The sequence below is a fragment of the Balaenoptera musculus genome, chromosome 12 (assembly GCF_009873245.2).
Source record: "Balaenoptera musculus isolate JJ_BM4_2016_0621 chromosome 12, mBalMus1.pri.v3, whole genome shotgun sequence".
NCBI classification, from domain to species: Eukaryota; Metazoa; Chordata; class Mammalia; order Artiodactyla; family Balaenopteridae; genus Balaenoptera; species Balaenoptera musculus.
The window spans coordinates 10,062,085-10,089,152 of NC_045796.1; the positions used below are offsets into that span (position 1 = coordinate 10,062,085).

At 45.4% G+C, this 27,068-nt stretch overlaps 1 protein-coding gene across 2 annotated transcripts in view; it reads right to left on the bottom strand.

The window, feature by feature from the left end:
* ZDHHC14 (zinc finger DHHC-type palmitoyltransferase 14) overlaps positions 1 to 27,068 on the bottom strand; it is a 270,957-nt gene that overhangs the window by 81,889 nt on the left and 162,000 nt on the right. For both annotated transcript variants that reach the window (XM_036872139.1, XM_036872140.1), the window contains exon 2: positions 24,577 to 24,737. In XM_036872139.1, coding sequence (XP_036728034.1) covers positions 24,577 to 24,737 — 161 coding nt within the window. The remainder of the gene's footprint in view (positions 1 to 24,576; positions 24,738 to 27,068) is intronic.

The window sequence follows — 27,068 nt, forward strand, 5'->3', positions numbered from 1 at the left end:
CTAAGCCCGTGTGCCACAACTACTGAGCCTGCGCTGTACAGCCTGCGAGCCACAACTACTGAGCCCACGAGCCACAACTACTGAAGCCCGTGTGCCTAGAGCCCGTGCTCTGCAACAAGAGAAGCCACCACAAAGAGAAGCCTGCACACTGCAACGAAGAGTAGCCCCCGCTCGCCGCAACTAGAGAAAGCCCACACGCAGCAACGAAGACCCAACGCAGCCACACACACACACAAAAAAAATCTATTTTTCTTTTTATGCTTTTCAAAGTTTCTGCAATCAACATATATTACTTTGTAAAGAACAAAAATGTTACTTTTAAAACAGAGTTTGGAAAGAGGCATAAAACATTTGTAAAGAGGTTGAGATGGCTTTGGCTCCCTACGTTTCATAAGCTGAGATGTCGATGGAATTATCTGCTGCTTTGAAAAACAGTTATGAATTCATAGGTTTCATCAATAATTTTTAAAAGATGTCCTTTCTACCTCTCCTAAAGATGGGTTGTAAGACATTTTTTAGATTTTTTTCATTCCTGAAACTCTATGAGAATGAGGTTATTTGACTCATCAGAGGCCACCTGTAGCTCTTAGAATTTTAATTCTCCCCCTGGTCCTCTGGCAGCACAGAGTGCTATATGGGGCCAAGTCACAGAATTAGCTCAATTAACACAGATTATCTCAGCATAACATTTATCTCTAGGAAAAGTGCTTTTCATGCTACTGGACATTGCATTCTTTCATCTGCCAAAATAATTGTCCAGATTTGCGCCGTGAGGAAGCAAGGGGAAAAGTGCTTTTTCCTGGGAGTCAGGAGACCAAGTTATATTGTCCATGCCCTGCCATCACCAAGTGGCTTAACTTCCCTAGGTTACTCAGATCTGTATAACAGGGGGCTGGAGAGATGACCACTGAGGTTCCTAACTGTTTTGAGGTATAGGGCTCAAAGTTGTTCCCCAACTTTCTGATTCCACTTTGCTTTGTGCTTTTCAACATGCGTGTGACTGCGTTTGAATAACACTGAATAACTTGCCTGTGTTCTCCATGAACTCATTTTCTGTATTTCTGCTTTAGTCCCACAAGCGGATGGTAAATGGGTTGAAGGCGCATTGTAGGTAAGCACTTAATAAATGCTTGTTAACCTGAATCTAGCCCACCATGAAACCAATAACCTCAATTCAACACCTTTCCACTTACAGCAATTAAAATAAAATTATTCAAATACTCTTACTCTGGGTTGCATCCCTGAGGACATGATGTGATCCCTTTACTAGTAGGAGCAGCACGAAGAGCTCGCCCACAGAGCGCCAGCATCTCGCCTCTGCTTGGCCTTGATGAGCCCAGAGCAGCCCTCAAAGGCCCAACCTATGAGTTCTCCAGAGCCAGGTCTGAAAAAAGGCCAAGGTCACGGCAAGTCAGGCAAGAAGAGCTACACTTGCCCCTAAGATTGGCAGTAGTGATTTTGTCCTTACCGGTGCTCAATGGTACTTTAATAAAGACTGTAAATACCATGAAATAAAAACGTGTAAGAGTGGAACAGAATTCAGGCAAATTAGTTATGAGCAAGCACCTTGTGATCAATGGCAGCATAGTCTAGATTTTGACAAAAAGAAAACAAACACTGTCATTTTTCTGTGTGTTCTCTCCAGTGCTTACAACGTGACTTGCAGCGAAAGTCAACAGCTCACTAAACATCTGTTGGATTGGATTGGATGAGAAGGAAATTGAGCATCCAGTTTTAAAGATTAGCATGTAATGGTCACCAGCTTGTATATATTTTAAAAAATACGTACGCATAATATAAAAGACAATTCTTAAAGGCCTACAGTTCTCTCTCCAGCCACAGACATATCAACACCTCTGAATGTGGCTATGTTTTTTTCCTCCCTTCTAGCAAATCAAGTGACTCGCTCAGGGTCCCAAGCTTGGTTGGCACGAAGGGTGAGTTAGAATGTGACTCTATGCCTTTTGCCTCTGATTATCCAGGGGAAGCCCTGCCCCCCATTAGCCGACAGTCAGCAGAGGCCAGCTGAGACCACCGCAAAGAACAGTTTTAACTGTCAAGAATGGGATGTTTGATTTTTATTTTTTAAATTATCTGGTCAGCGGGGTAGCAGTTTCTCAATTCTTTTGTCAATTAGAAAAAAATATGACTGAGAAATTCTTCGAGGTTCCAGCCCAGTTTCATCTCTGCAAGGGCCCTGATAGTCTCAGAGAGAAGCACAGCAGGCTTTTCTGTTGTTCAGTGGCCTTGAGCTGGCCTGCACACTAACGACTTCTCCGCTGGACAGAGCTGCTCAGAAGGGCCCCTCAGGGGTAACTGGATGCCTGAAGCCCCTTAGCCAACCAGAGTACCTTGCGTTTCACTTTTATTCAGGCTTCTAGAAAAGTCCCAGTATTGCAGTGCAGCCCCACAAACTGGACTAGCCCAGAAGTGGGGCTTTCAGAGGCCCTCAGCTGCTTGTTCTTGAAACAGAGGGGGCGACCGGTGGTGGACAATCCCCCCATCTGCTGCCCAGGCCCCTCCCTGCGCATCTGGACCACAGCAGCATCGGGCCGAGCCTCTGCTCCTCCTCAGCGCTCAGTTCTGGACGGGCCGGCCAGGCTGCCCCCACTGGCTGAAGGCAGGTCCAACCCACACTCCCATCTTTTTTTGCATCCAATGGAAAGAAATGGCCAAATTCGTTCTGGACGTGTACAGTGTTAATAAATGGAGCTGCCTGGCCTGGGCAAGTCCTTACTGGGTGTCTGTCTTACAAGCGTCTCTCAAGAACCAGGAACTGGACATAAGGCAAGAGCACCTGCTCTCCCTTTACACAGAAGAAATTCTGCTGGGGGGCGGGGACACGCCCACCCACACGGTCAGAGCAGGGCAATGCAAGAACCCGCCACTCATGGGTGATCTCACGTCACCCAGACCTGCCCTGGCCCCTCTTCCAGTTTGGAGCCAGGGATGAGGCCGGTTCTTTCCCAGCCCAGGCTGAGCTGGGGGAGGGTATTCCCAGGAAGTGCTCCCAGATGCTGCCATGTTGTTCCTTGGGGGGCAGGGGTTCCTCCATCCAGGCCTGGGTCAGCTCTCTGCCTTCCCCTCTAGACTCCAGGCTGGTAGTCAGGGCAAGGACTCTGTGCTATTCTCCTAGAAACCCCAGGGTCTGGCCCAGCACCGTGACACCTGGGAGACACTCAGTGGTCTTTGTAGAGCTAGTGGGTCCTGAGACCATGTTTCCTTACATCCGAGTGGTCCAGGCGTCTGCCTGCCTGCTTCATTCTCTTTCACCTCCTGGGCAGCCACCTGCCGGGAATGGAGGAGCTCCTGAGGGGAGCTCAGTCTTTACCCTGACTTGAGGGGTGTGGTGTGTAGGAGGAGGTGGGAGGGGGCAGGAGGCAACGGATGGGGTTCTCACTTGATGGCTTCCTAGCTGACATGACCTCCATCCTCTGAGGGGGCATCAAATCCCCAGTGCTGTCTGAGCCCCACACGTGTAAGATGCTCCATGAGCGTTGATGAAAGGCAGTGAATCTCAAGTATTACTGTGTAAAAGGCTAGCCTGGGGAATGTGCTAGAAGCAGACTCCCAGGCCATAATCTCTGAGATGCTCTGATCCTTGGGTTCAGGATGAGGCCTGCCAATCTGCATTTCAACGAGCAGCTCAGGTGACTCACCCAGGGGGTCAGCAGACCTCTCGTGGGCAGACAGCAGCTCAAAGACTCCTCTCCTGCTGTGTACGAGCAGAAGAGCTTCCACGGACACTCTCAGGGCAGCCCCCAGCCCACGTCTCTCTAGAGACACTGCACGGAGAGCCTTAGCAGCAGCTGTGGCTGGCCCCCCGCCCCCCAGGCCCCTAACAGAAGAGTGAGGGCCAGCGCAGTGTGGGCGAAGGCGGGCCTCTCCCTGGAAGGGCTGCTGGCCGGGCAGCTAGGGGTCGGGCCTGGGAGCTGTGCTGGCCCTTCTCACAGCCCTCAGGGTGAGGGGAGCCTGGACCCTGCTTCCTCCCCTCGCTGCCCAGACCTCAGGTCTCAGTATCAGTGGTGGAGCCGCACGCGCTTTGGCGTGCTCCGCCGCACGATTCAGTCTGCAGGTGCGTCATCTGAGGGCCCACGCACCTCTTTTGGGCCCCTTCAAACTGAACCTTCTATCCCTTCCCAGCGAAAAGTTCTCTGAACTGAGGAACTGAAATTATTTTGTTTGGTAAATTATAAGCACCCAGGTTTTTCTCACTTAACCCACAAAACCCTCAGACGCTAAGAGAGACTCCAAGAACCTCTATACATTAAGCATGTACATTATGCATTTACATTTATGCTCTTCTGTCCAACTCAACAGTTCGAGAGCTATGTGTAAGAGCACCTACACTGTGCCAGGTGCATGTGTATGGTTTATGTCCCTTAGATTATAAACCGAGGGTAGCTGCTTGGTCATCTGTGTCCCCTACAGTTTTCCTAGTGTAGGGTAGTGGGTCTCACATTTGAGACTTTAAGACATTCATCTGCCTTGTGGGGAAGCCAACTGGTGAGTCAGGATGTCCAGGGGAAGGTGTTCACGTGTGTATAAATACATTTCATTATCAAAAAGGAAGACATAGGATAAAGAACGCGCATGTAAAATTGTAAAACCTCTGTGGGGATTCTAATCTAAACCCTTAGCCCAGCCAAGTCCTGGCTCAGCGGGTACTGATGAAAACTCAGGTGGTAAAGCCTTCAGGACTTTCTCTCCTTGTCACCACCCGCCCCCGCCCCCAGTCCATCTAGGGCATGCCTCCCCCGCCTGCCCCCCTTCCATCTGTGCCATGCTTCTCGTACTCACAGGCACAGTGTTGTGAGAAGTAGAGTAAACATCAATTTCAGGAGCAGCTGCAAGACAGAACCGACTCTGAAGCCATTTCCTATAAGGGACCATCCTCACAGCAGGCGGCTAACACACCCAAGACCCCGAGGACCTGGCCCACCCGAACGTCTTCCTGCTGTGTGCATTCAAGTGCCGGCCATTTTTCAGCTTTAGTTTCTCATGGGTTTTGATTCTAAACATGTCATTATAGCCTTGTTCAGTTTCTTACTTCTTATGTTCTAGCGGATTTGCAATTAGACACAATATCCAACACAAAGCTGCACGTTATGCTTGTATAAGCAGTTGGCTGTTCTCACAGGCTCTTCAGGTTAATGCATCCTTTCCTCATAATGCTTCTGTGAGTCAGGCAAGGCCACTCGGTCTCATTCCCGGATGAGGAAATGAAGCCCCAACAGAAGATCCGTGATTTGCCAAGGTCAGGCAACTAGCCTTAGTAAATGTTTGTGGCAAGGACACCGACCAGAGATTATGTAATGACATTTACGTTTTTTCCTGATTATAAAAGTAATATATGCTCATCATAGAGAATTTGGAATATCAGAAATACATGAAGAAAAAACTGAAAACTTAATTTAAAATTAAAAATTTATGGCCAATCCAACTGCAAAAAACCCTGTTTACATACCTTTCCAGTCATTTTGCTATGCTTATGTACATATTAACATTGCAGGGGACATACCATTTTATATTTTGCATATTTTAATTTGACATTGTATCAAGATCATTTTCATAAGTCATTATATATTTTTGAAATCAATGTTTTAATGACTTCATAAGAGTCATCATAGAAGCATACAATAATTCATTTATCCATTTTGCTACTATTGTATATTTAAGCTGCTCCTAATTCTTTACACTGGTATAGATAACTCTACAATGAGCATCTTCATATTTATTTTTCAAGTAAGGTTTACATTTTGCTCGCTGAAACTCCGTGAAGTGGGTCCTAGTTCAATTTCCTTTCAGATTGGGTTTCTTCCATCATCTTACTACTCTGGTTCTCACACTCAACTCTGAAACTTTTTACAAGGTGGAAAGACACCTCCTTGTGCTCCTTCTACGAATTCCAGGCCTTTAAAAACTTTTCTTCCAGACTCTTTTCCAGGCAAAACTTTTATAACCAGTATGCTACCAAACAGTGTTCATGACAACCTGGAGCTTGACATGAGGGAACACAAAACAGTGACATAAGTGGTTTGAATATGACTTTAACTGAGAAATGAGAAGCGTCCAGGAAACACCAACAGCACTTTTCTTCCAAGAAGGTGCCTTCTCTGATGCAGGGGGTCCAGCTCTCTCCGACAGACCAAGGGGAGGCGATTTGTCAGATTCCTCCCCCAGCACAGGCACGAACGGCTGCCAAAGCAGCTCGGAATTCAGTGGCCAGTCGCAGCCACGGAAAGAGCTAAGTGGCTGCTTCTGGAGTGGGGCTTTCAGTGCTCTTGCTGGGGAGCGAAGCTGTCTTGGAGAAGAGAGCATCCAAGGGCAAGGCGGCCAACCTCTCCGCATCGGCTGCTCCACACCAACAGCCACTGCACATCTGCTTCAGGCGGTGGCCGGGCAGCCAGGTGCCGGGGCTGAAACCCGCATGTTGCTTTTGACGGCCAACTGCATCCCGTGAATCACCTCGGCAAGCTGCTTCTGTAATCGTCATCAGACTCTCTGTGTCCATAATTGTCAAAATGTGCAAATAGTTATTAAAATACTGATGAAAGAAAACCGACAACCATTTATCATCCCGGAAGAGCAGTTGTTCACTGCTTTGATCTCGGGCGAGCTTCGTGGGAAGCCCGAGAACCTCTCAATCATCACACTGCATGTTTTGAGCTGTAATAACTCTGAAGTATGATTAGACTCAGAAGTGCTCGCTCTCCTTTCTCTCAGAGAGCTGGAGGGGAAATCCAGCCTCCGGAGGCTGGGAGCTGGGCCGCCCTCCCTGCAGGTCACATTTCCAGATGTTGTCTCCTCTAGCAAGCTCCTCCCTCTCTGCGCGTTTGGCCAGGAAAGAACAAGGAGCCTCCAGCAGGGAAGAGAAATCCCCATTCCACATTCTTTGAACTCTGTTATATTGTTTTATACCCCCAGAGTTCACTTGGTGATTTTTGCAAAATGTCAAGCCAATAATTATTATTTTAGCATTGACGCCCTAGAACCACCCTGTGTGCTGTCAAGTGGAAAAATGGAATCGGAAGGACCTGAAATGAGGATCTCAGGCAGAAGAAATAAAACCAAAGACACAATTCTGAGTCTTTCATTGCTTTAGTCTGAAAACCGTCTTTCTTTATGGATGGGCTGCTGCCTTTCTTATATTTGAAGTTCCTTCTTCTCACAAACTTGCATTCCATTTTGGCACCGAAGTTATTAGTTTTGTTTTCCTCTGAAGTTAGTAACGGCTGGATGTCAGCCCTCTGGATGGGCCGCTCTTGTCACTAAATGGCCCATCTGGGGCTCTCAAGGTGATGGATGGTTCTTAAACTCTTTCCCTCTGGCAACGCAAACTAGATGAGGTGGGAAATGAACCACAAACCTGCATTCTTGTCCACAGGCATCAGTCAAATGGGAACCAGGGTGATGTGGACCAAGCTTGATGTGACCAAGCTCAGAGTAATTACCAGCCTTTTTCTGGAAAGGCAGCCTTGCAGTTGGGGACTTTGGACCTCTGCTGTACAGCACGGTGGCCTCTGCCACTGCGGCTCTTAAGCACTAAAAATGTGGCTTGTCTCATTGAGATGTGTAAAATACACACTTGATTTGAAAGATTTAGTAAGAAAGCAAGAATGTAAAATATCTCAATGCTCTCTAAATATTGATTACATGTTCAAATGATAATACTGTGAAGAATTGGCTGAAATACAATATCTTATTAAAATTAATCTCACCTGTTTCTTTTTACTACTATAAAGTGGCTACCAGAAAAATTTAAGACACGTGTGGCTTGCATTTGCAGCTCAGAGTATATTTCTATTGGACAGCGCTGGTTTAGGCAGTTAAAACATTCATTGGAAAGCAGTGAAAAATCTCTATTTACATTATTTATTAGGGTGGCGATGGGGAGGGCAGTTCCTGATACTCTGCCCAGGTTTGCATGGCACGAGGCTTCACGCTGGTGCGTTGCCTTCGGTCTGTATGCCCACAGAGTCATCTGTTGTTCGCGCTTTTCTCAGCGGTGAGGGAATGAAATTGGGAAGTTTGCGGATGGAGGTGTGCGCAGCTCACAAGAGGCACCACAAACCCTTTAAATGTCTGGATGCTGAAGTTATTTTTAGAGCTAAATTCACAAATAAGAACAACCGAAGTCCTGCCCTTAGAATAAAAATTTGCTTTTATCTCATTCTTCAACCTAACACGATACTGGACAACACCTAACCACGCACCTCCACCAAATGTGAAAATCAGCTGTTCAGCCCTGATGCTCAATTTCTGTCCATTTAGATAAAGACTGTTATGTACTGGATGACCCACTGGAGAAAAAAAATCCCAACATGGCAAAAATCACGTTTCATTACTCTCTTATCAGAGTGGCACCTACGAACTCTAACAGCGCCACGGTTCTCTGTCCCAGAGCCCCGTCCCGACCAGACCCTCATCCCGTTACGGCCATCCGATGGTGTCCTCGCGTTGGTTTGGCTCCAACTTCTTCCTCTCCAGCTGACCTCATCACCGTTAGGGCACCTCCCTCTGCTGGACTAGGCCTCATGTGTAGACCATCTCGTTTCACTGTTCCAATAACCCCCGAGGCAGGTTCCAGAGACGTGGCCCCAGGCTGGAGGGCTGCGCAATGGGCCCAGGTCACAGCCGTGAATGGAGGAGCCGGGGTCCAGGCCCACGGCCTTTCCACCACGTGGCCTGTCTCAAGGAGCCATCCCTCCGCACCCAAGTTCCCCGACACAGGCCCAGCCTCATCTCCAATTCCAGCCTCCTTCTCCCCCAACCTTCCTTCTAGTTACCCCCGCCTTTTGCTGGCTTCACCATCAGAGTCCAAATTCTTCTTCGGCTCACCTGGGACCTACCTGGGACCCACCTTGGCCCGCCCGCACTCGGTGGCAGCCTTGTCTGCCCATCACCCTGCCCCCAGCCCAGGCCTCACCTGTCCTCTCCTGCTCAAAGCCCCGGCTCCAGTGTTCACCTTACACCCCCTGTCCCGATTCCTGGCCTAATGGATCTGAGCTATCTGCTCGACTCTGCTTCCCTTGTTTTCCTCTACAATCTGAGTATCTATTTGACCCTTCCAACAAATTCCTGGCGTTTTTGAAAACTAGGGTAGGGTTTTTTATTCCTTTCAAACCTTGCTTGACCACCTGGGTTCCAGACCCACTCCTACCACTTGGTGAGAACTCCATCACCCAGGAACCACCTGGACTAACCCTTGACCCCAGTGCCACGGGTGAGAGCATGCGCTTAGCGACTGGACGGGGGGTAAATTGGGGCTCTGCTATTTACTGGTTGAGATTTTTGGAAGTTACTCATCCTTTCCATGCCTCAGTTTCTCCAGCTGTAAAACAGGAATAGTAATAGCACCTGCCTCCTAGGGCTGCTGAGAGGATTAAATTAACACCTGTGACACAATAAGACAGTGCTCGGTGTACAGTGTGTGCTATAAAAGCCTGAGTCATCCTCATTCTTTCCTGGTTCTATTTTCTTGCCTTTTGAAACCTGTATTGAGCGGCTATTACCCACCACAAACACCAGCCAAATTCATTCATTATTGCCCCTTACTCTTATGTACCACCCATGCTGGCCAAAGAAATCTCGTTTGGGTTCCTATATGCGCTTTTCAGTCACTAATTTCTAAAACGTCTCCCTTCTCCTATTCTCTGCCCACCTACACCCCAGGGACCATGGCCTCAGGCAATTCTTATCCTCTTGTCTTTTGAGATCCAGCTCAGATCTGCTTTTCCCAGACAACTCCCCGTGATTAATCTCTCTTGATTCTCTCCTAGGGTCATGGTTCCCTCAATCCTCACAAATTCAGTTTCTCCACCTGGGGTGATTCTACCTCCCAGGGGACATTTGACGCAGTCAGGACAGTTTTATTCTCACAGCTGGGGCAGGGGGGTGCTCGTGGCATCTAGTGGGTAGAGGGGAGGGATGCTGCTACCCATCCTGTAAACTCAGGACGGCCCTCACCACAGAGAATTCTCTGCCTCAAACTGTCAACAGCGCAAAGACTGTAAACCCTGCATCACGACCATATGCCCTTGTTGATGTGCCTTTGTTTGTTTGCTTGTTTTAAAAAGCCTTCTTGGCCATCGGCAAGCTGAGGACAAGAGGCCTCAGGAGAAACCAAACCAGCCGACACCTTGATCTGGGACTTCCAGCCTCCAGAACTGTGAGGAAATAAATTTCTGTTGTTTAAAAAAAAAGAAGCCTCAGTGTTTTCACTCTGTATGCTAGCCTCCAGCTAGATTTCTTTTGATTCTTCCATAGTTCTTAAGATAGTGCCGTGCTTAAAATAGATGAACTGATAATGATTCATTTTCTAACTAAACAACCAGCCGGGAATACTTTTCATTAAGTGCCTGGGATATGTCATCACAAGATAAAAAATAGCCACATAAATGTTTGAAGCATTCTATGCTCGTTCGGAGAAAAATGCAGTCGTCTCTCTGTAGTCACCCAGCAAAAGTTTGTCCAACTACAGACAGCTTCCTCTCAACACCGGCCACAATCACACACACACGTGACCTGCTCTCGACCGCTTTCATTTCTGGGTTCTTTTCTTAGAACTTGACGTTTTTGTTGGTATTCATGGGATTAATATCATATATGACAGCAAAACCTTCTCATCTGCATCTAAGAGAAAAATGTGTCTTTCTTTTTTCTAGAATGGCAGAGGCGATGAGGAAGGTGCATCAGTGCTAAAATTGATGTAGAGTGGATTAAGGCACAGGTGAACAGCATGCAGGGAAATGAAACACCCAGCAACTGTCTCCTGGTCTGAAAAGGTGGTAACAGGGAAGAAAAGACCATCACTCGCACCTCGGTCGGAAGCACCCGTAACTGGTTGGGGGTTTATATAGAGCACAAGTGAGCAAGCCCTTAACCTACTCCTGCCCAGGTGAGGAAGCTGAGGGAAGCAGGCAACCACAGGCATTCTTGCGTTGCTCTTAATAACCTCTCTCTGCAGAGCGGTGACCAGGAAAACAGAGGGGCAGCCCTGTCCCAAATGCCCATGCTTCACTCACTGGCTTGAAAAGCCTAGAATTCCAATCCATCAAAGAGTCATGCATACGCTGTGGAATTTATAATAATAATTAGATAAAAAGTCTTGGTGAGAGTGTTACGTTGTCCTTTTAGACGAGGCTCATATGACATTCATGTTCAATAAGATGGGCCTTCTGAACCATGGTGAAACTGCACAAACTAAAAACAAACTAATTGGGACTTCCCTGGCGGTCCAGTGGTTCACCTTCCAATGCAGGGGGTGTGGGTTCGATCCCTGGTTGGGGAGCTAAGATCCCACATGCCTCGGGGCCAAAAAACCAGAAACATAAGACAGGAGCAATATTGTAACAAATTTAATAAAGACTTTAAAAATCTTAAAAAAAAAAAAGCCTAATTAAGGATCAGAAGCCACCTTTCAAGTGGGCCTCTTCTCCAAGTAATTTCAAAATTCAAATCAACCATATGACATAAGGAGTATTACCAGGATCCAGTTTGAAAGTTCTGGCCTCACTGACACTTGCGATGGCCCAACTCTCACTCTCCCAAATGAATCCATTATACCTGAGTGAGTGCAGAAGAGTTACATCTCATAAAATAATATATGCCCCACGTGTCCTCCTGCTGGGATTTTTGGCTTTGGAGCAACCCTTGACAACACACACACACACACACACACACACACACACACACACACACACACACACACACCACACACACAGGCAGGACAGTCCCAACAGCCAGACAACAGCTCCAGCTGGCTTCAGATAATCAGCAATCCTTTGATAGGAAGTGAAAGACAAACTTCTCCCATGAGGCACCAGAAGTAAAATTTTCAACATCCTTCTGCTAGTACATGGTACTCAGAGGCTTTGATAACCCTGGGATACTCTCACCCCAGCCCATGGGTGAGCTCTGGAAATCTGTGACAACTGTTAAATGACAGCTCCCCAGTCCTGCGGATCCATGCAGAGAGGGGTTAGCTTGGCCATGATCTGTGACACTGGTCCCCAAAGCATAAACACAGCACGCTTCCCTTAGATGAGTCTGTACCAGATCATTCAGTCCCCGGGTATTGTTCTTAAATTTCCTATTTGAGTCACTATATTTGTATCTTAGGAAACAGCCCACAGGAAAGCAAGCCACCCATTCCCCAACTAATCCCTTTGAGATGCATGAGTTCTATGGTTGTTCAACTTTCCAGAGATGCTTTACTCTGCCTTCAGATATGTATTATGGAATACATAACAGGCGGAGGATCTCAAAGGAGAAATCCAGTGGTTCTCAAAGTGTGGTCTCCAGACCACCATGACCAGCAACTCCTGGGAACTTGTCAGGAATGCAAATTATCGGACCCCACCCAAGGCCTACTGACTCAGAAACTCTGGAGATGGGCCCAGGAGTCTGTTTTAACAGGCCCTTCAGGTGATTCTGGGACATGCTCAAGTTTAAGAACCAGTGTCCTAATATGGAATTGAACCATATTAGTTAACAATAAAAATGAGTCTATTTAGGTATTTCAGATGATTCTGTTGTTTATAACTTCACAATTACATTGATAGAAAAAAACAAACAAAAAAGAAATCTGTTAAGAGTATAATTGGCCATTATCATAGTGCCTAGGACTCAGTAAGCACGCAATAAACATATGTTGAATGAATGAGTTCTCCTTCAAAAACAAAAAAGTTAAAAACATTCCCCCCAGCTTTTCTTTCAAATGATCCCAAAACAAGATAAACAATACCAAGAACTCTGAGAGATTCCAATAACTATTTAGGTCCAATTCTTTGTTCTGTATGTTCATGTTGTCCAATATGGCAGCCACTAGCCACGTGTATCTACTGAGCAGGTGGAATGAGGCGCATCGGAATTGCTATGTGCTGTAAGTGCGAGATACACACTGAAAAGACTTCATACCAAAAAAACCACCAAAATGTAAGGGATTTTGTTGGTACTTTTTTATATTGAATACATGTTGAAATGATAATATTTTGGATATATGGGGCTAAATAAAATATACTATTAAAATTAATTTCACCTATCCCTTTTCACTTTAATGTCACTAGAAAATTTGCAATTACACATGTGGTTTGCATTATATTTCTATTGAACTCAGTATCGCTCCAAGCGTGTTCCATTTAGTTTTGTGAGGGCCACAGGAGATTTTAGCCTATTTCTGTTCTATTGATTTCTATTGAGTGCAAGGAGTAACCCATCCATTCACTCACTCAAGGACCCCTGGACTTCAAGTTTCTACCCTTAAAGGAAAATAAAGAGATTTTGTCAAGTGCACACTCCAGATTCTGATGGTATGTAGTATGGCATTCATCCACTTGGATTTCTGTTTTCTCTTAGAAAGTGTTAATCTACAGTTTCCAAATAAATGGTCTTCACTTCTGTCCATCTACATAAGCCAAATTTTTCCTACAGGAGCCTTGGAAGATAAATTTGGATACATGAAAAATGTGCGGAATTTTTTCTGTACCAAACATGGTGGCAGGAAGAGCCCCACCATTCTTCCAGATAGAACCACCTCATGCCTTCTCTGTCCTCTTTCATGTACCTTCCAGCCTCTGAGTGCTAATGCCCATCATAAACTTGGACAACACAGCTGATATTAGTCTACTTATATTCTTAGGCAATGAGTCTTAGCCTTAGAACTTATCTACAAGAAACACAACAGTTGAGCTATCTCCCATAACGTAGATTTGAGTTTTCTAGGACACAGGAGGGAAGGGAGATATAGCATGCCCCATCCCCCCCCCCCCGCAAACCAGCTGTAAATCCCTACACTGCAGCATTAAACTCCAAAGCAGGAGGAAGAAAGTTCACTTGGAAAACAACAGTGAGTTGGGTGGATTACATCACAGTTTCAGAGGGTGATTATTATGACACAGTTTCACTGATATCACACACCCCAAAGGTAACATGTCAACAAAGTTACACATTCACAGAGTATGCGAGTGCATAAATGACACACGGGCATCTGACAGGTGAGGGATAAGGATAAGCAGACACACTAACAAATGGGTTGCTTGGCAAGAGGCTCTCAGTTAAATTGGATTCCTAAATTTAGACTCCAGCCACAAAACATGCAGGTGTTTGTTACAGAGCAGTATGTGGGATGACTCCCCGGGCTGTTAAAAGAAAAAAAAAAAAAAAAAAAGCTCTTCCCAAGAAAACGTCAAGGCAGACCTATTGACCTATTGCTTCTCTGACCACAGCACTTGTTCCTTAAATCATCTCTGCTGCTCAGTGTGGCGGGTAATCCTTTCCTGGACCTGCACCTGCTTGGCCTCTCCCGGCTCCTCCCAGCTGAGCACCGCCCCACCTCCTTGCCACTCCATTTCCTCTCTCCTCCCGGAGTCCTTTGTTTCTTTTTATTCCTGAGCTGCCTTTCATGCTACTCTACACTTGTCATAAGAAAATGCCGCCCACTTCCCAGCACAAAAAGCCTGCCCACTCTTCTGATTAACCTTCTCCGGGGGGATTTCTCTCCTGAAAGGCCATTCTCGCCTCCCTCCCCATCCCGCCCAGCGCACACACCAGCGGCGTGACCAGATCCCATTTTGCCCAACAGGCCCTGCCTGGATGAAGTGCCTTAGCTTTGACTTCCCTCTAAAACCTATTGACTGGCTGACTCATTCCCTCACTCAAACAGCTATTGTTTCATCATCCTGCTTTACCCTCCCAAGCATACCAGTTAAAGTAATAATGATAGTAATATTCCAGTGAGTCATTTAAATATCTCGCTTATTTCGCAGCAACTACAGTTTACTTGTTGAATTTACATGGGTGTGCGTATAGCTTTGCATTCTAAAATTATTAACAGAATATGTCACTCCTGTTTCAGGCTTAATAACCTTCTAAAGCATTTAGGTTGCCAGATTTTCATGGTCAAGCAAAGGAGGAAGAAGGGTTTATTTCTAGAATCACAGAATAATAACACTAAAATGGATCTTTCCACTTAGTGGATCTATTTTATACGCATCAAAATCAAGGCCCAGAGACGTTTAAACACTTCTCAGGATTATACAGCGAGTGGAACAGTTGGGATGCAGGCTCAATCAACTTATTGACAGAGCCGGCGCTCATAGCCACATACTTTACTGATGATGAAAACATAGATGGACTTTGAACTCTGCAGAGCACTATCTAAAGAGAAAATATTTATTGATACATTTGTTTTAATAAGTAGTAATAAAGAATGTGAAGCCACCTACTCAGATTTGCTGCAGGAGGTTGTTACACTGAATGCTGAAAGTAAATCAAGTTGTAGTGCGCCAAACTCCTGAAAATATGATGGTCCCGAGAGCTTGAGAGGAGAGGAAGCAAATACTGACTGTTGGAGAGGACGGTCATAGGTTTGGGCACCCGTCGCAGGGAGGGAGGTGGAAAGGCCTTAGGGCTGTGCTTCTCAGCTTTCATGTGATTTACCTGCGTCTGATTTAGACGACAGATGCTGATTCAGCAGGTGGGCTGGGGGCTGAGGTCCTGCAGGTCTACTCAGCTCCCAGGTGATTTTTTAAATTTTTATTTATTTATTTTTGGCTGCGTTGGGTCTTCATTGCCGCGCGCGGGCTTTCTCTAGTTGCGGCGAGCGGGGGCTACTCTTTGTTGCGGTGCACGGGCTGCGGGCAGGGGCCACTTGGCTTCTCATTGTGGTGGCTTCTCTTGTTGTGGAGCACGGGCTCTAGGCACACGGGCTTCAGTAGTTGCAGCATTCAGGCTCAGTAGTTGTGGCTTGCAGGCTCTAGAGCACAGGCTCAGTAGTTGTAGTGCACAGGCTTAGTTGCTCCGTGCCATGTGGGATCTTCCTGGACCAGGGCTCGAACCCGTGTCCCCTGCACTGGCAGGCGGATTCTTAACCACTGCGCCACCAGGGAAGCCCCTCCCAGGTGATGTTGATGTTGCTTTTCCACGGACCTCGCTTTGATTTAGGATTTAGGGATTCAGTTTCAGAAGCAAAAAAGTCAAAGGAGAGGTATAGTACCTGGATGTGGCGTCAGGACCCTAGGGCTGGAGTCCCAGGTCTGTCTCAGATTCGCTCTGTGTGAGCATTGGCAGATTTGTACCTGTCTCTCTTTGAGCCTTGGTTTAGTTATCTGTAAACTAAGGGAGTTGTCCAGGACAGTCTCCATGATTGCTGAGGTCCCTTTAAACCGGGACGTCCTATGACTCAGAGCATTGCAATGAACCAGCCTACCTGCAGTCAGGGAGGTGAGTTGAGAAAGCTCTTGTATTACAGCCACGAGATCCGAGATCCGTGAGTCAGCAGTCTTCGTAGTGCCCCCATCTGGGTGAGGATGGGCCTCTAATTTCCATTAACAAGCTCCAGACTCTTGCTCTTTCCTGTAGCCATATTCTTGAACCACGTGGTCCCAATTTTCCCATCCCTTTCATGCCACTTGATCCTTTACTTCCCCTCCTTGCAGCATCTGGCTTCCGCCGTTCCCTTGAAGTTGACCTTTTCCTCACCCTGGTTCTTTCATCATCTTTCCCCTTTTTGTGGCCTTGTACATGAGAAATGATTACAATTACAGTACATTTTTTTTTAAAGTAAAGCATGTCAACATTGCTCTATGTCATCACTTTGCTGATTTAACACAAACTCTTTAAAGACTGTGACATTGGTGCAGTGAGAGAGAGAGAGAGAGAGAGATTTCCCCTTACCTGAAATGAAGTGATAGCATTGCTTTTAGGGAGGAGTTCATCAATTCTATAGAAGATTTTCCAATCTGTACATACATACACATATATAAGTCAAATCTTCAACTACATTGAGACACACCCGGTAGATTCAGGATGGGGACTACGGAGGTCACTAAAATACCTATGTAGATTTAGGAATTTAGGCTCAGTAAATACATTTGCACCAGAAACTGGCCTCCGTTCCAGCACACAGTACATTCCCAAAAGTTTGGACTTCTACAGGAAGAAGAAATAACATAGGCTTCAATGAGCATCCTGGATGAAACACACCCATTCTTCCAAATCCTTCAGTAAAACAAAATCTCCAGCTCCTTCCGTCCCTCAGAACTAGACCCTTCGGAACCTTGTGGTATTTCCCCAAATACCATAATTCTGAATTGTGACATCTGGTTTCCAGCTCTCCCAGGCTGGGATTTTTTTAAAAAGAGACCATCAGGAATTTTGACATTCTAAGCAACCACTCTGCATTTCTATAGGAGACTCACTACCCTTCCCTGGCATCAGTACACACTAGATGATTCTGGCATTTTCTCCTAAACAAGGAAATGCCTCTTCTAGAAGGTATTTCAGATATGGTAGGATACCCTGCCCCCCCTTCCCTTAACTCCTTCACAAGCATCAGGGAACATCTAGACATCAGCGAGGCAGCTCCAACAGGGCCGTCAGATTGTCTGCAGTTTCCCTGTAGCTCTTCTTCTCCACCCACTTGGGCTCAGGATTTGAGAACCAGGCCTGCTAGCCACAGTGTGCTGGACACGGCTCTCTACTTCTGACCGTGCCTATGACAGTGAGACCCAGCCAATGGGCCAGGGAAGTTGGAGGACCAGGTGATGCTGACAATCTGGGGCGGTGAGACAGAATATAACTTATGGGCAAAGGGAAGTGCTACCTGCTCCAGGGGTTCCAGAAATTTCCCCTTGGGGCAACAAGATGGTGGGCAGTAGCAGGCGGTGGTTAATAGCACAGGGTGTCATGGCAGAGCGACCTGTATTTGACTGCCAGCTCTGGTCAGATGACCTTCAGCAAATCTGAGCACCAGCTTTCTCTTACATAAAATAGGAACATTAATAGCGTCTAAACATCATGGAGTGGCTGTTGTGAGTCTTAAATGAGATCATACATGGAAAGAGGTTAGCATAATGCCTGGCACGAGAGAAGTACTTAATGAAAATAGCTATGAATACTATTCTACCTTTTCATCATGGACCAATAAACCAATTACTTTACAGGAAAAGGGCAGAGAATATGTTATTTCAGTGGACACAGGTAAATGCTTCAGCTGGTGCATAAAAGAGAAAGTCTAAAAGCTAATGAAGTGGCATCATAATAATGCTGGAAAGAACAGGGCAGAGAACAGGCAGCAGGGGAGAGTGAATGGTAAAGGCAGGAAGGAATCCCAGAGAGGCAGGTGCAATTCAATTCTAGACAAAGTTCTTGGTCTAGCAGAATGTTCATGAGATCCTGAAATGACCACACTGCAAATAAAAATTACACAAAGGATAAACTGCGGTAATTTTGGAGATGAGTAGGGAGATGCAAATAAGAATAGGAGAAATGGACAGAAAATGCCACCTTCTGAAAAGAAAACTGGCAAAAATCAATCAAATTAACCATCTTTGATGTCTGCCTTTTTTCTTGCATATTCAAGTGTGGCTATCTAGTATACAGCATACAAAGTGACTGCAAAATGTATGGGAAGAGGTTATCACAGATCAATCACAGCCAATAGACTAGTTATATGGCAAAAAAGAAATGAAACCATCAATTTTAAAAGCAATTTTATGGTGAATACTACCAGTAAAAAGAAGCCAATTATGGCTTAAAAATTCACACAGTAAAAAATTAAATCACCAGGAAAATTTGCCGTAGTAGAAATAACAGTTCTATAAGAAAATTTGGGACTTCCCTGGCAGTCCAGTGGTTAAGACACTGCACTTCCAGTGCAGGGGGAGTGGGTTCAATCCCTGGTCAGGGAACTAAGATCCCACATGCTGTGGGATGCAACCAAAAAAAAAAAATTGAAAAAAATTGGAAAAAAAAAAGAAAATTCATAATGGCAGCTTTCATAATATTAAAAAAAATCAACAAAAAATCTTAGTTATAAATTTTACACAGAATAGAAATCACTCCAATAAAAATAATTTTGGTACAATAAAAATGGCAATGAGAAAAAATTGGAAATAGTGTAGCTTTACAATAGAGAAAATTCAGGTCTTAAATTCGCTTAAGAATGTTCTCCTCAGAAAGTATTTTCTTCAACAAAACTCCATCAGTGTTATTAAAATTCCAGTGAAAATGTTTCTACTCTTAAACACAGAATTAAGATGTCTTTGGGAAGAAAACTAACAAGTCAGATGGGTGGTGAACACATCCTGTCTCCACAGAGCCCTTGCAGGAATTGCACTCTCTGGGACAGTGTAGACCTGAGCTAATGACAAGGCCAGTGCCTCCGTGGAGGCAGGAAGCTGACTGCCTGCTTCCTCGACGGCTCCTCTAGAGGATACCCAGCCCAAGGACGGCTTTAGGAGGCAATGAAAGATAAACTCCAGGGTTAGAAATGGTGACTGGTTCTGTGTACTGCAAGGAAATTCTTGGATGATGAGAATTTGACCAAAAGAGTGTGGGAGAGAGAGAGAAAGGAGAAGAAAGGAGGAGGGAGAGGAGAGAAGCGGGGGGGGGGGGGGGAGAAGGGGGGGGAGGGGGGGAGGGGGGGGAGGGGGGGGGGGCGGGGCGGGGGGAGGGGAGGCACACACATGGGCACTGTCCAGCAGAGTGGTACTCTAGCTGGCCAGTAAAAGGTTCAGAGTGGAGACAATAATTCTTCAGATTCTGCCATGGCACAGGTGAATTTTTTAAAGGCCACCTGGCTTCCTTTAATCTGATTCCATCCTCACCAGGTAGCCATTAGATCACTTATTTGGGGTCGGGGTTACCGTGACACGGGGAGAGAGTTTCCTAAATAACTAGCCTTGCTTTTGGAGCCCGACAGGCGGAGAGCATATTTCAGCTCACTGTTGCCGTCCCTGTCTTGGCAACCTCAGGATGGGAAGAGATGCACACGGAACAGAAGGAAGGAGGGAGACCCGCCTCTTTCCCCTATTTTGATCCCTGGAAAGGTCTATCCCTAATTGAAATGAAATGCTTGGAGCCCGTGAATGTGGTATCGTCATTTTTTCTAAGCCCAAATCAGTTGCTTAGTATCTGATCGTCCCTGAGTGAACTTAAAGAACTGAGTTTCCAAAACTAAAAAGTTTCCAAGCAGGACTCCAATGACCCCAGCAGGACCTCCCTGGACCCCTGTTGGCATTCTTGGCTGTCTTTTTAGCTGCAACATGAGTTATTGGGAAGGCTCTTTCAGAAGAAAGAAGTGTAAGGCGTTTCCAGAGACTTGGAACAGACTCTGAGACACACAGCCTCCTCTACACCACCCACTTCTCTCCAGAAATCTGAAGACGGGGTAGCTGGTCAGATGCTTGGCAAATCTTCAATCAGCTCCTCAGATGGCTGGTTTCAAGTGGCTATTCTGGGCTTCTATACGCAGAGAAATACAATGTATAATTGGAATCAATAGCTCTAATAATAAAAAGTTTCCAAATCTCATTTTTCATTTTTCCTTCTTTAGAGAGCACAAAATAAACGTGCTAAGATTTCATTGAAAGATCATCTTATTTTCCACAGCCAAGTGATATACGGGAGAACTCCTTATAAAGCATTAGACCAGCTCTGCTGTTTATTTCCATCACAAATCGGGTCGCTTTTTATGAGAATCTGTGTTTATCGAAGGTGAAGAGAGAACCAAATGGGAAAAGAGGAGAATGTTTCTTAAAAATTTCTACGATTTACTGAGCTAATCCTGACGAGAACCTCACAGGCTCTGGGTCCTTATTCCCATGTTGAAGTTAAGAACATGGTGGGATGAGGTTTAGAAAGTGGACAACTAGCCTGAAGTCCCACAACCAGAGGACAGGAGAGCCTGCTTCCTTCTCCTCCATCCTCCTCCTCTCTCCTTTCCTCTCTTCCTCCTTTTTATTTTTGACAGCTCTGTTGTGGTATAAATTACATTACGTAACAGTTATCCATTGTAAGTGCACAATACAATGATTTTAGTAAATTTATTAGATTATGCAACCATCATCACAATCCATTTTACACCATTTTCACCCCTCCAACAAGTTCTCTCACATCCATGTGTGGTCAGCCCTCAGTCCTATCCCCAGCCTGGGCAATCCCTGATCTGCTCTCTTTTCTGAAAGTTTGCCCTTTCTGGACATTTCATATAAATGGAACCACACAATATTTAGTCTTCTGATTTGGCTTCTTTCAACCTGTGTCAACACTTTGCTCCATTTTACTGCTTAATAGTATTCCATTGTGTGGATTGACCACGTATTGTACATCAGTTCACCCACCGATGGACATTTGGGCTGTTTCCAGTTTTTGGTTATTAGGTATAATGCACATACAAGCACATGTATTTTCATTTCTCTTGGATATATACGTAGGCATAGAATTGCTGGGTCATATGGTAACTTTAACTTCTTGAGGACTTTTGAGGAAGTGTTTTCCAATGTGGCTGCACCATTTTACATTCCCACCTGTAATGCATGAGGGTTCCAAGTTCTCCACATCCTCATCAACACTGTCAGTCTTTCTGGTTGGAGCCATTTTAGTGGGTGTCAAGTGGTACTGCACTATGGTTTTGATTTGCATTTCCCTAATAACTAATGATGTTGAGCATCTTATCATGTGCTTATTGGCCATTCATATATATTTTTTGAGAAAATGTTCAATTCTTTACCCATCTTTTAATTGGGTTGTTTGTCTTATTATTGACTTGTAAGAGATCTTAATATGTTCTAGATACAAGTATGAAATATTTTATCAGATATTCGATTTGTGAATATTTTCTCCCAGTCTGTGGTTTGTCTTTTCATTTTCTTAAATGGTATCTTTTGAAGTACAAAAGTTTTTAATTTGATGAAATTCAATTTGTCATCTTTTTCTTTTACAGATCATGTTTTTGGTATCATATCTAAGAACTCTGCCTAACACAAGGTCATGAAAATTTTCTCTATGTTTCCTTCAGAAGTTTTATCATTTTAGCTCTTATATGTAGGTCTATGATCCATTTAAAATTTGTGTATGGTGTGAGGTAAGTGTTCAAATTCATCTTTCTAATATGGACAACCCGTTTCTTTACTTGCTATGTGTTTTTTCAGATTTTTTATTTCTTCCTGAGTCGTTTTTTTTTTTTTTTTTTTTGGTAATTATGGCTTTCTAAGAATTTGTTCATTTATCTAAGTTGTCTAATTTGTAGCATAAAGTTAAGATCCTTTAAATTTCTGTAGGGTTGATGGTGATGCCCCTGCATTCATTCCTGATTTTGGTAATGCACATCTTCTCTCTTTTTCTCTGTCTTTTTTTGGAGTGGAGGGTCAGCGGAGTATAGTTACAGGTTTGTCAATTTTGTTGATCTTCTCTAAGGACTAACTTTTGGGCTCACTGATATTCTCTGTTGTTTTTCCGTATTCTATTTCATTGATTTCCACTGTCATCTTTAATATCTCCTTACTCTTACTTGCTTTGAGTTTAGTTTGCTCTTCTTTTTCCAGTTTCTTAAGGTGAAAGTTCCAGTTTCTGGTGTTTTCCATGCTCCACTCCAAATCAAGTCAGCCCCTCAGACAGGGGTGCTGCTGGTTTTCAGGGCTTGTCCTGTCCAGGTAGAACTTCCTCCCCTCTGAACGCAGGTTGGCGATTCGAGCAGCCCCAGGACAGAATGCCACAGACTCCCACTGTTCTTACCCAAAGTTCGTCAGTTTTTCATGAATAACCACTCCTCAAATTCCAGAGTCATGAAATGATTGTTTCTGACTATTTTGTCTAGGCTTATCATTGCCTTTCAGGGAAGGATGTGCCAGGCTACTAATTTCTGCCATGCCAAAGCCCTGTCTCTACAGCCCCTTTTCTCTCCTTCACAGGAAACAAAATTTGGTTTTATCCTTTACCCCATCTAGTTCTCTCACAGAATCTGTGTCTCTGGGGGGCGGAGACATAGGGGCAGAGCTGGTTTTTAAAAATTGCTTATGTTGAAAAATACTGCTCTGAGGTTATCAACTTTAAGAAAAAAAACAAAAAACTAAACAAAACAACAAAAAAATTGCACTTCAGTGAATCATTCAACTTCCTCAATGTTAATAATGGAAACTCTGTGCCTCTTAGAATCTGCATTTGTAATAGAGAATCCCAATGGCACTCTTTATTATCCACTTTGTAAGGAAGGCAAAAGACCCCCCAGTTCCTGATCTTGCTGATTCTGCAGATGCTTCTAGCACTAACAGGGAGGTGGGAGGGAAAATAGGATCACAGCACGGAAATGCTTAACGGCCAGTGAGGGGAGCTGGGCTGTCTGCACACTGCTTGAGTAGGAGTTTCGAGCTTGTGCCAATTTGACATGGGCATAGACTACGCAGTTTCTATAGGCCCCATTCTATTCCTTGAAGGAAACTGGGCCTTCAAGAACAAGAACATCCATAAAGAACAACAGATGAGACCCAGGAGACCTGGGTTGAAGGCTCTGGCTCTGCCACTTTCTCCCATTTAACCACTTTGGGGCTTCGTTTTCTTATTCGTAAAATGGGTGTAATAATAAAGTCTTCCTCACAAACTTGCTGGGATGTGATCAAATTCAATGACCGTCATGGATGGCCTTTACAGATTATTAACAAGCTATAAATGTAGGATTTAGATTATGAAATAATACTCTGTGTTCAAATCTCAATATGTGGTGTCAAAGAAAGAGACTGTCTCCCCACTTCCCTACCTCAGGACACAAGGAGGCTGCAGCCCAGCAGACAACTCACATACACTCCCATTATCGACTTCTTTACTGCTCCCCTCCCAGGTGACAGGGATGAAGGATGGAAGCAGATGCTCAGAGAAGGACACGGCTGTGCTTCAGCACTTGGGGAGGTGGACCAGAGCAGATGGTGCCTATCAAGACCCACACTTGTACCTCTTTATACTGCGGAAAGTGGGGGTCTTTCATCTGAGTGGGCTGTGAAGGGAAGCCCACTGGGAGAGAACTATTTCTGTCAAATGATTTTTCATGCCTAAACTTTATGTTCACACTGAGTCATCACAGCCCCCCGCCACGCTTGTCAAATTATCACTGCACCACAGCAAAGCTACACATTCACAAAGGCAAACTTTTAAGAGGAAGCTCTCTTTTTAATTAAAAAAAGGACTTGAAGGGTTCTTTGTATGAGGGATTAGGATTGGTTTTAATATCTTTAAAATGGATTGCTGTAAATTTTTAATCCTAGGATTTCCAATGTCTAAGGAAAAATAAAGCCATTCATCTCAATATATATCAGAAATATACATCTTTGTTATGCCTTAATAAAGGAAATGCTGGATCCTAGGCTGGATAAATAGGACAGCAGTCTAAGATGTAACGTTTCCAGGTTTATACCATGGAAACCAGAGCTCAGCTATGATGATAATAAAAGGGAATTAAGAGCAGCCACCAGGAACTACAGCTTTCACAACAGAGGCTCCTTCTCAGAGCGGACTCGGACGCTCGGGTTTCAAAGAGCTCGGTGGCAGAGGTCTGCCTGACAGCACCGCCAGCTTGCCTCCAGTGCACCGGTCCCTCAGCCTTACGTCAGACCACTTTCCATCCCACCTCCTACTCAGGTCATCCTCAGACCAAGTGAGTGAAAACTTCGGGACTCCTCCCCGGGGACTTGGCACTGTCCAGCGCCCAGCCCCTCCTGCACGGGCTCCTCTCCTGTCCTCCCGCACTGGGGCTGAGCACAGGTGGGCAGTGACCAGAGGCTAAGGGCGGACCTTCAGGGTTACCTATTTGCCTTTCCAGGTCGGCGGCTTCATCGGGTGTGGCTCGCGGAAGGACACCAGGGTCGCTGAAGCTGGTGCGTAGCAGGGTCCCCATCACAAAGAAGAACAGAATGCCACCGACCACGGGGATGGCAGGGGTGATTTTCACTGCTAGATACGGACAGCTGCCAGCAGGTTGGGAAGGCAGGAGAGGAGGGGAGAAAGAAAGGAAACACAATGTCAGTAATCAACAGTAATCACTCTGTATTTTCCAAGAAACGAACGGCTTTTTTGGAGAAGCAAAATTGATTTCCGTTAAAAATTCATCTATGTTTTAAGCATTTACATTTGGGGAGGTCTGCAATTCTCTCTTGTGGACAATTTAACCCCCCCTTCCCAGCTACAATAATCCTCTGCTCCCACCATGCTACTCAGGAAAGACATTGGCAGAAAAATTAAAATAATCCTGCTTGCACAATCAATGTAAGATGCACAGAGCTTGCACCCTTTGTACTGTAAACACAGCACATGATTTATGTGATTCTCCACCCATCCCTGGAATTGCATAACATAGGACGACACCAGCTTGGAACTGTCTTCATCAGACCCGGCCCTTCCTCCCTGGGTCAGACAACTCAGGGCACAGAACGCAGAGAACCACAAGCTACCCTCAAAAGGCAAGAAATCATTTTTTCAATATTTTGGAGCTAATCTATCCAAAAGAGGTTAATGAGCTATGGAAATGTACTTGCAGGCCGTTTCCGAAGAGGATTAAAAGGATTTAGGCAGCTGGAATATAATAGTCTCATGCTCTTCCAGAAGGCATTTAGAGCTACCAACGGATGAACATGGTGCATCTCGATTCTATGAAAACCCTTCACTGTCCTGCAGTGAATGAACTGACACGCAGCAGGGGCTGTGATGAGTCAGGGAGAGATGCCCTTGGGACAGACTGACATCTATGCCAGCTGGCTCCAGGGATCCAGGAACCAGGGCAGCTTTAAGCACCACCCTGGTCCACTGTCATTGCCCCTTGACTCTGCAGAGGCGGTGAGAGGCAGAGTGAAAATTAGCTCGGTGCCTGGAGCTGAGTGAAGGATGGCCCTGCAATGACTCTGGTCAGTGTATTGTCACCACATTCAGTAACCTCAGGGGCATCGAGGAACACCACACAGAATCATGGAATTGTAACATCCAGAGTGGAAAGCACCTCCTAGATGGTCTGCCTCACCAGGGGATACTCTTCCAGATACTCAAGACCACACAAAGAGAGGGAGCTGGAGAAGAAAGGGTTGGAAAGCTTTGCTCAAGAGGTGAGCCAGGGCACTCATTCCTGGGGTGCTGGGAACAGCACCCCACTCCTGTGCAGTAGTTGCAGGGAGGTGGCAAGGTCTCTGATGGGATGGCAAGGGGATGCTGGCAAGCATCCAGGCCTCGGGGACCACAGGCCATGGTCCCCTTTGCTGAGACCAACATCAGGCAAGTTAAAGCATCTAGTTTTCGAGCAGCTGGTGACTCAGACAGGTCTATGTGGAGTGGTTACTGGGAACTCAAGACCAAGGGCCTGTCCTGAATCCCCTGCTCTGCAGAAACCAGAGATTTTCCAGCCACTTTAAGAAGATGGAAGAGCAACCCCAAACATGACTAGGTAAGATTTCCCACCAGACAAGTGGACTGCGGTCTCCAAGAGAATCGTCTGATTTAGAGACACAAAATATGTGACATTTCTGACTTCTGTTTCATCTTTCCCACACCAGCTCCCCTGCAGAAACAGAACAGAATGAACGACAGAAAGTATCAGATCACACTTGGGCTGGATTGCCTGTTGTGACTTCTCTTCACAGGATTCATGGGAAACCATAAAAAACTATTAATTGTCTGTCCTGCATCAATGTCCCCGCCCAGGGGCTTCCCTGGTGGCGCAGTGGTTGAGAATCTGCCCGCTAATGCAGGGGACACGGGTTCGAGCCCTGGTCTGGGAAGATCCCACATGCTGCGGAGCAACTAGGCCCGTGAGCCACAACTACTGAGCCTGCGCGTCTGGAGCCGGTGCTCCGTAACAAGAGAGGCCACGATAGTGAGAGGCCCGTGCACCGCGATGAAGAGTGGTCCCTGCTTGCCGCAACAAGAGAAAGCCCTTGCACAGAAACGAAGACCCAACACAGCCAAAAATAAATATTAAAAAATAAATAAATAAATGTCCCCGCCCAAACTCCCAGGCACTTAGAACCTTTTTGAACATCCTCAGAGATTGTCGTAGGAAAGTGAATTTGGCAAAGAGGACAAGAAGATATACAGAGATTGCTGTGGAAAAAAGGAATACAAGAGTGTCTAAGCTGAAGAAATACCCTTTGTGAAAGCATTCACTTTAATTATGGAAAGGACTTTTTTAATCCAATGGATTTTGTTGCATAAAAAAGAGTCACTGCTTTTCCTAGAGTGCTTTCAGACAAACACTAACATAATTAAAACTCTTTAGTGGGTTTCCAGTTTTTCTTAAAATTTTGATTTTATAA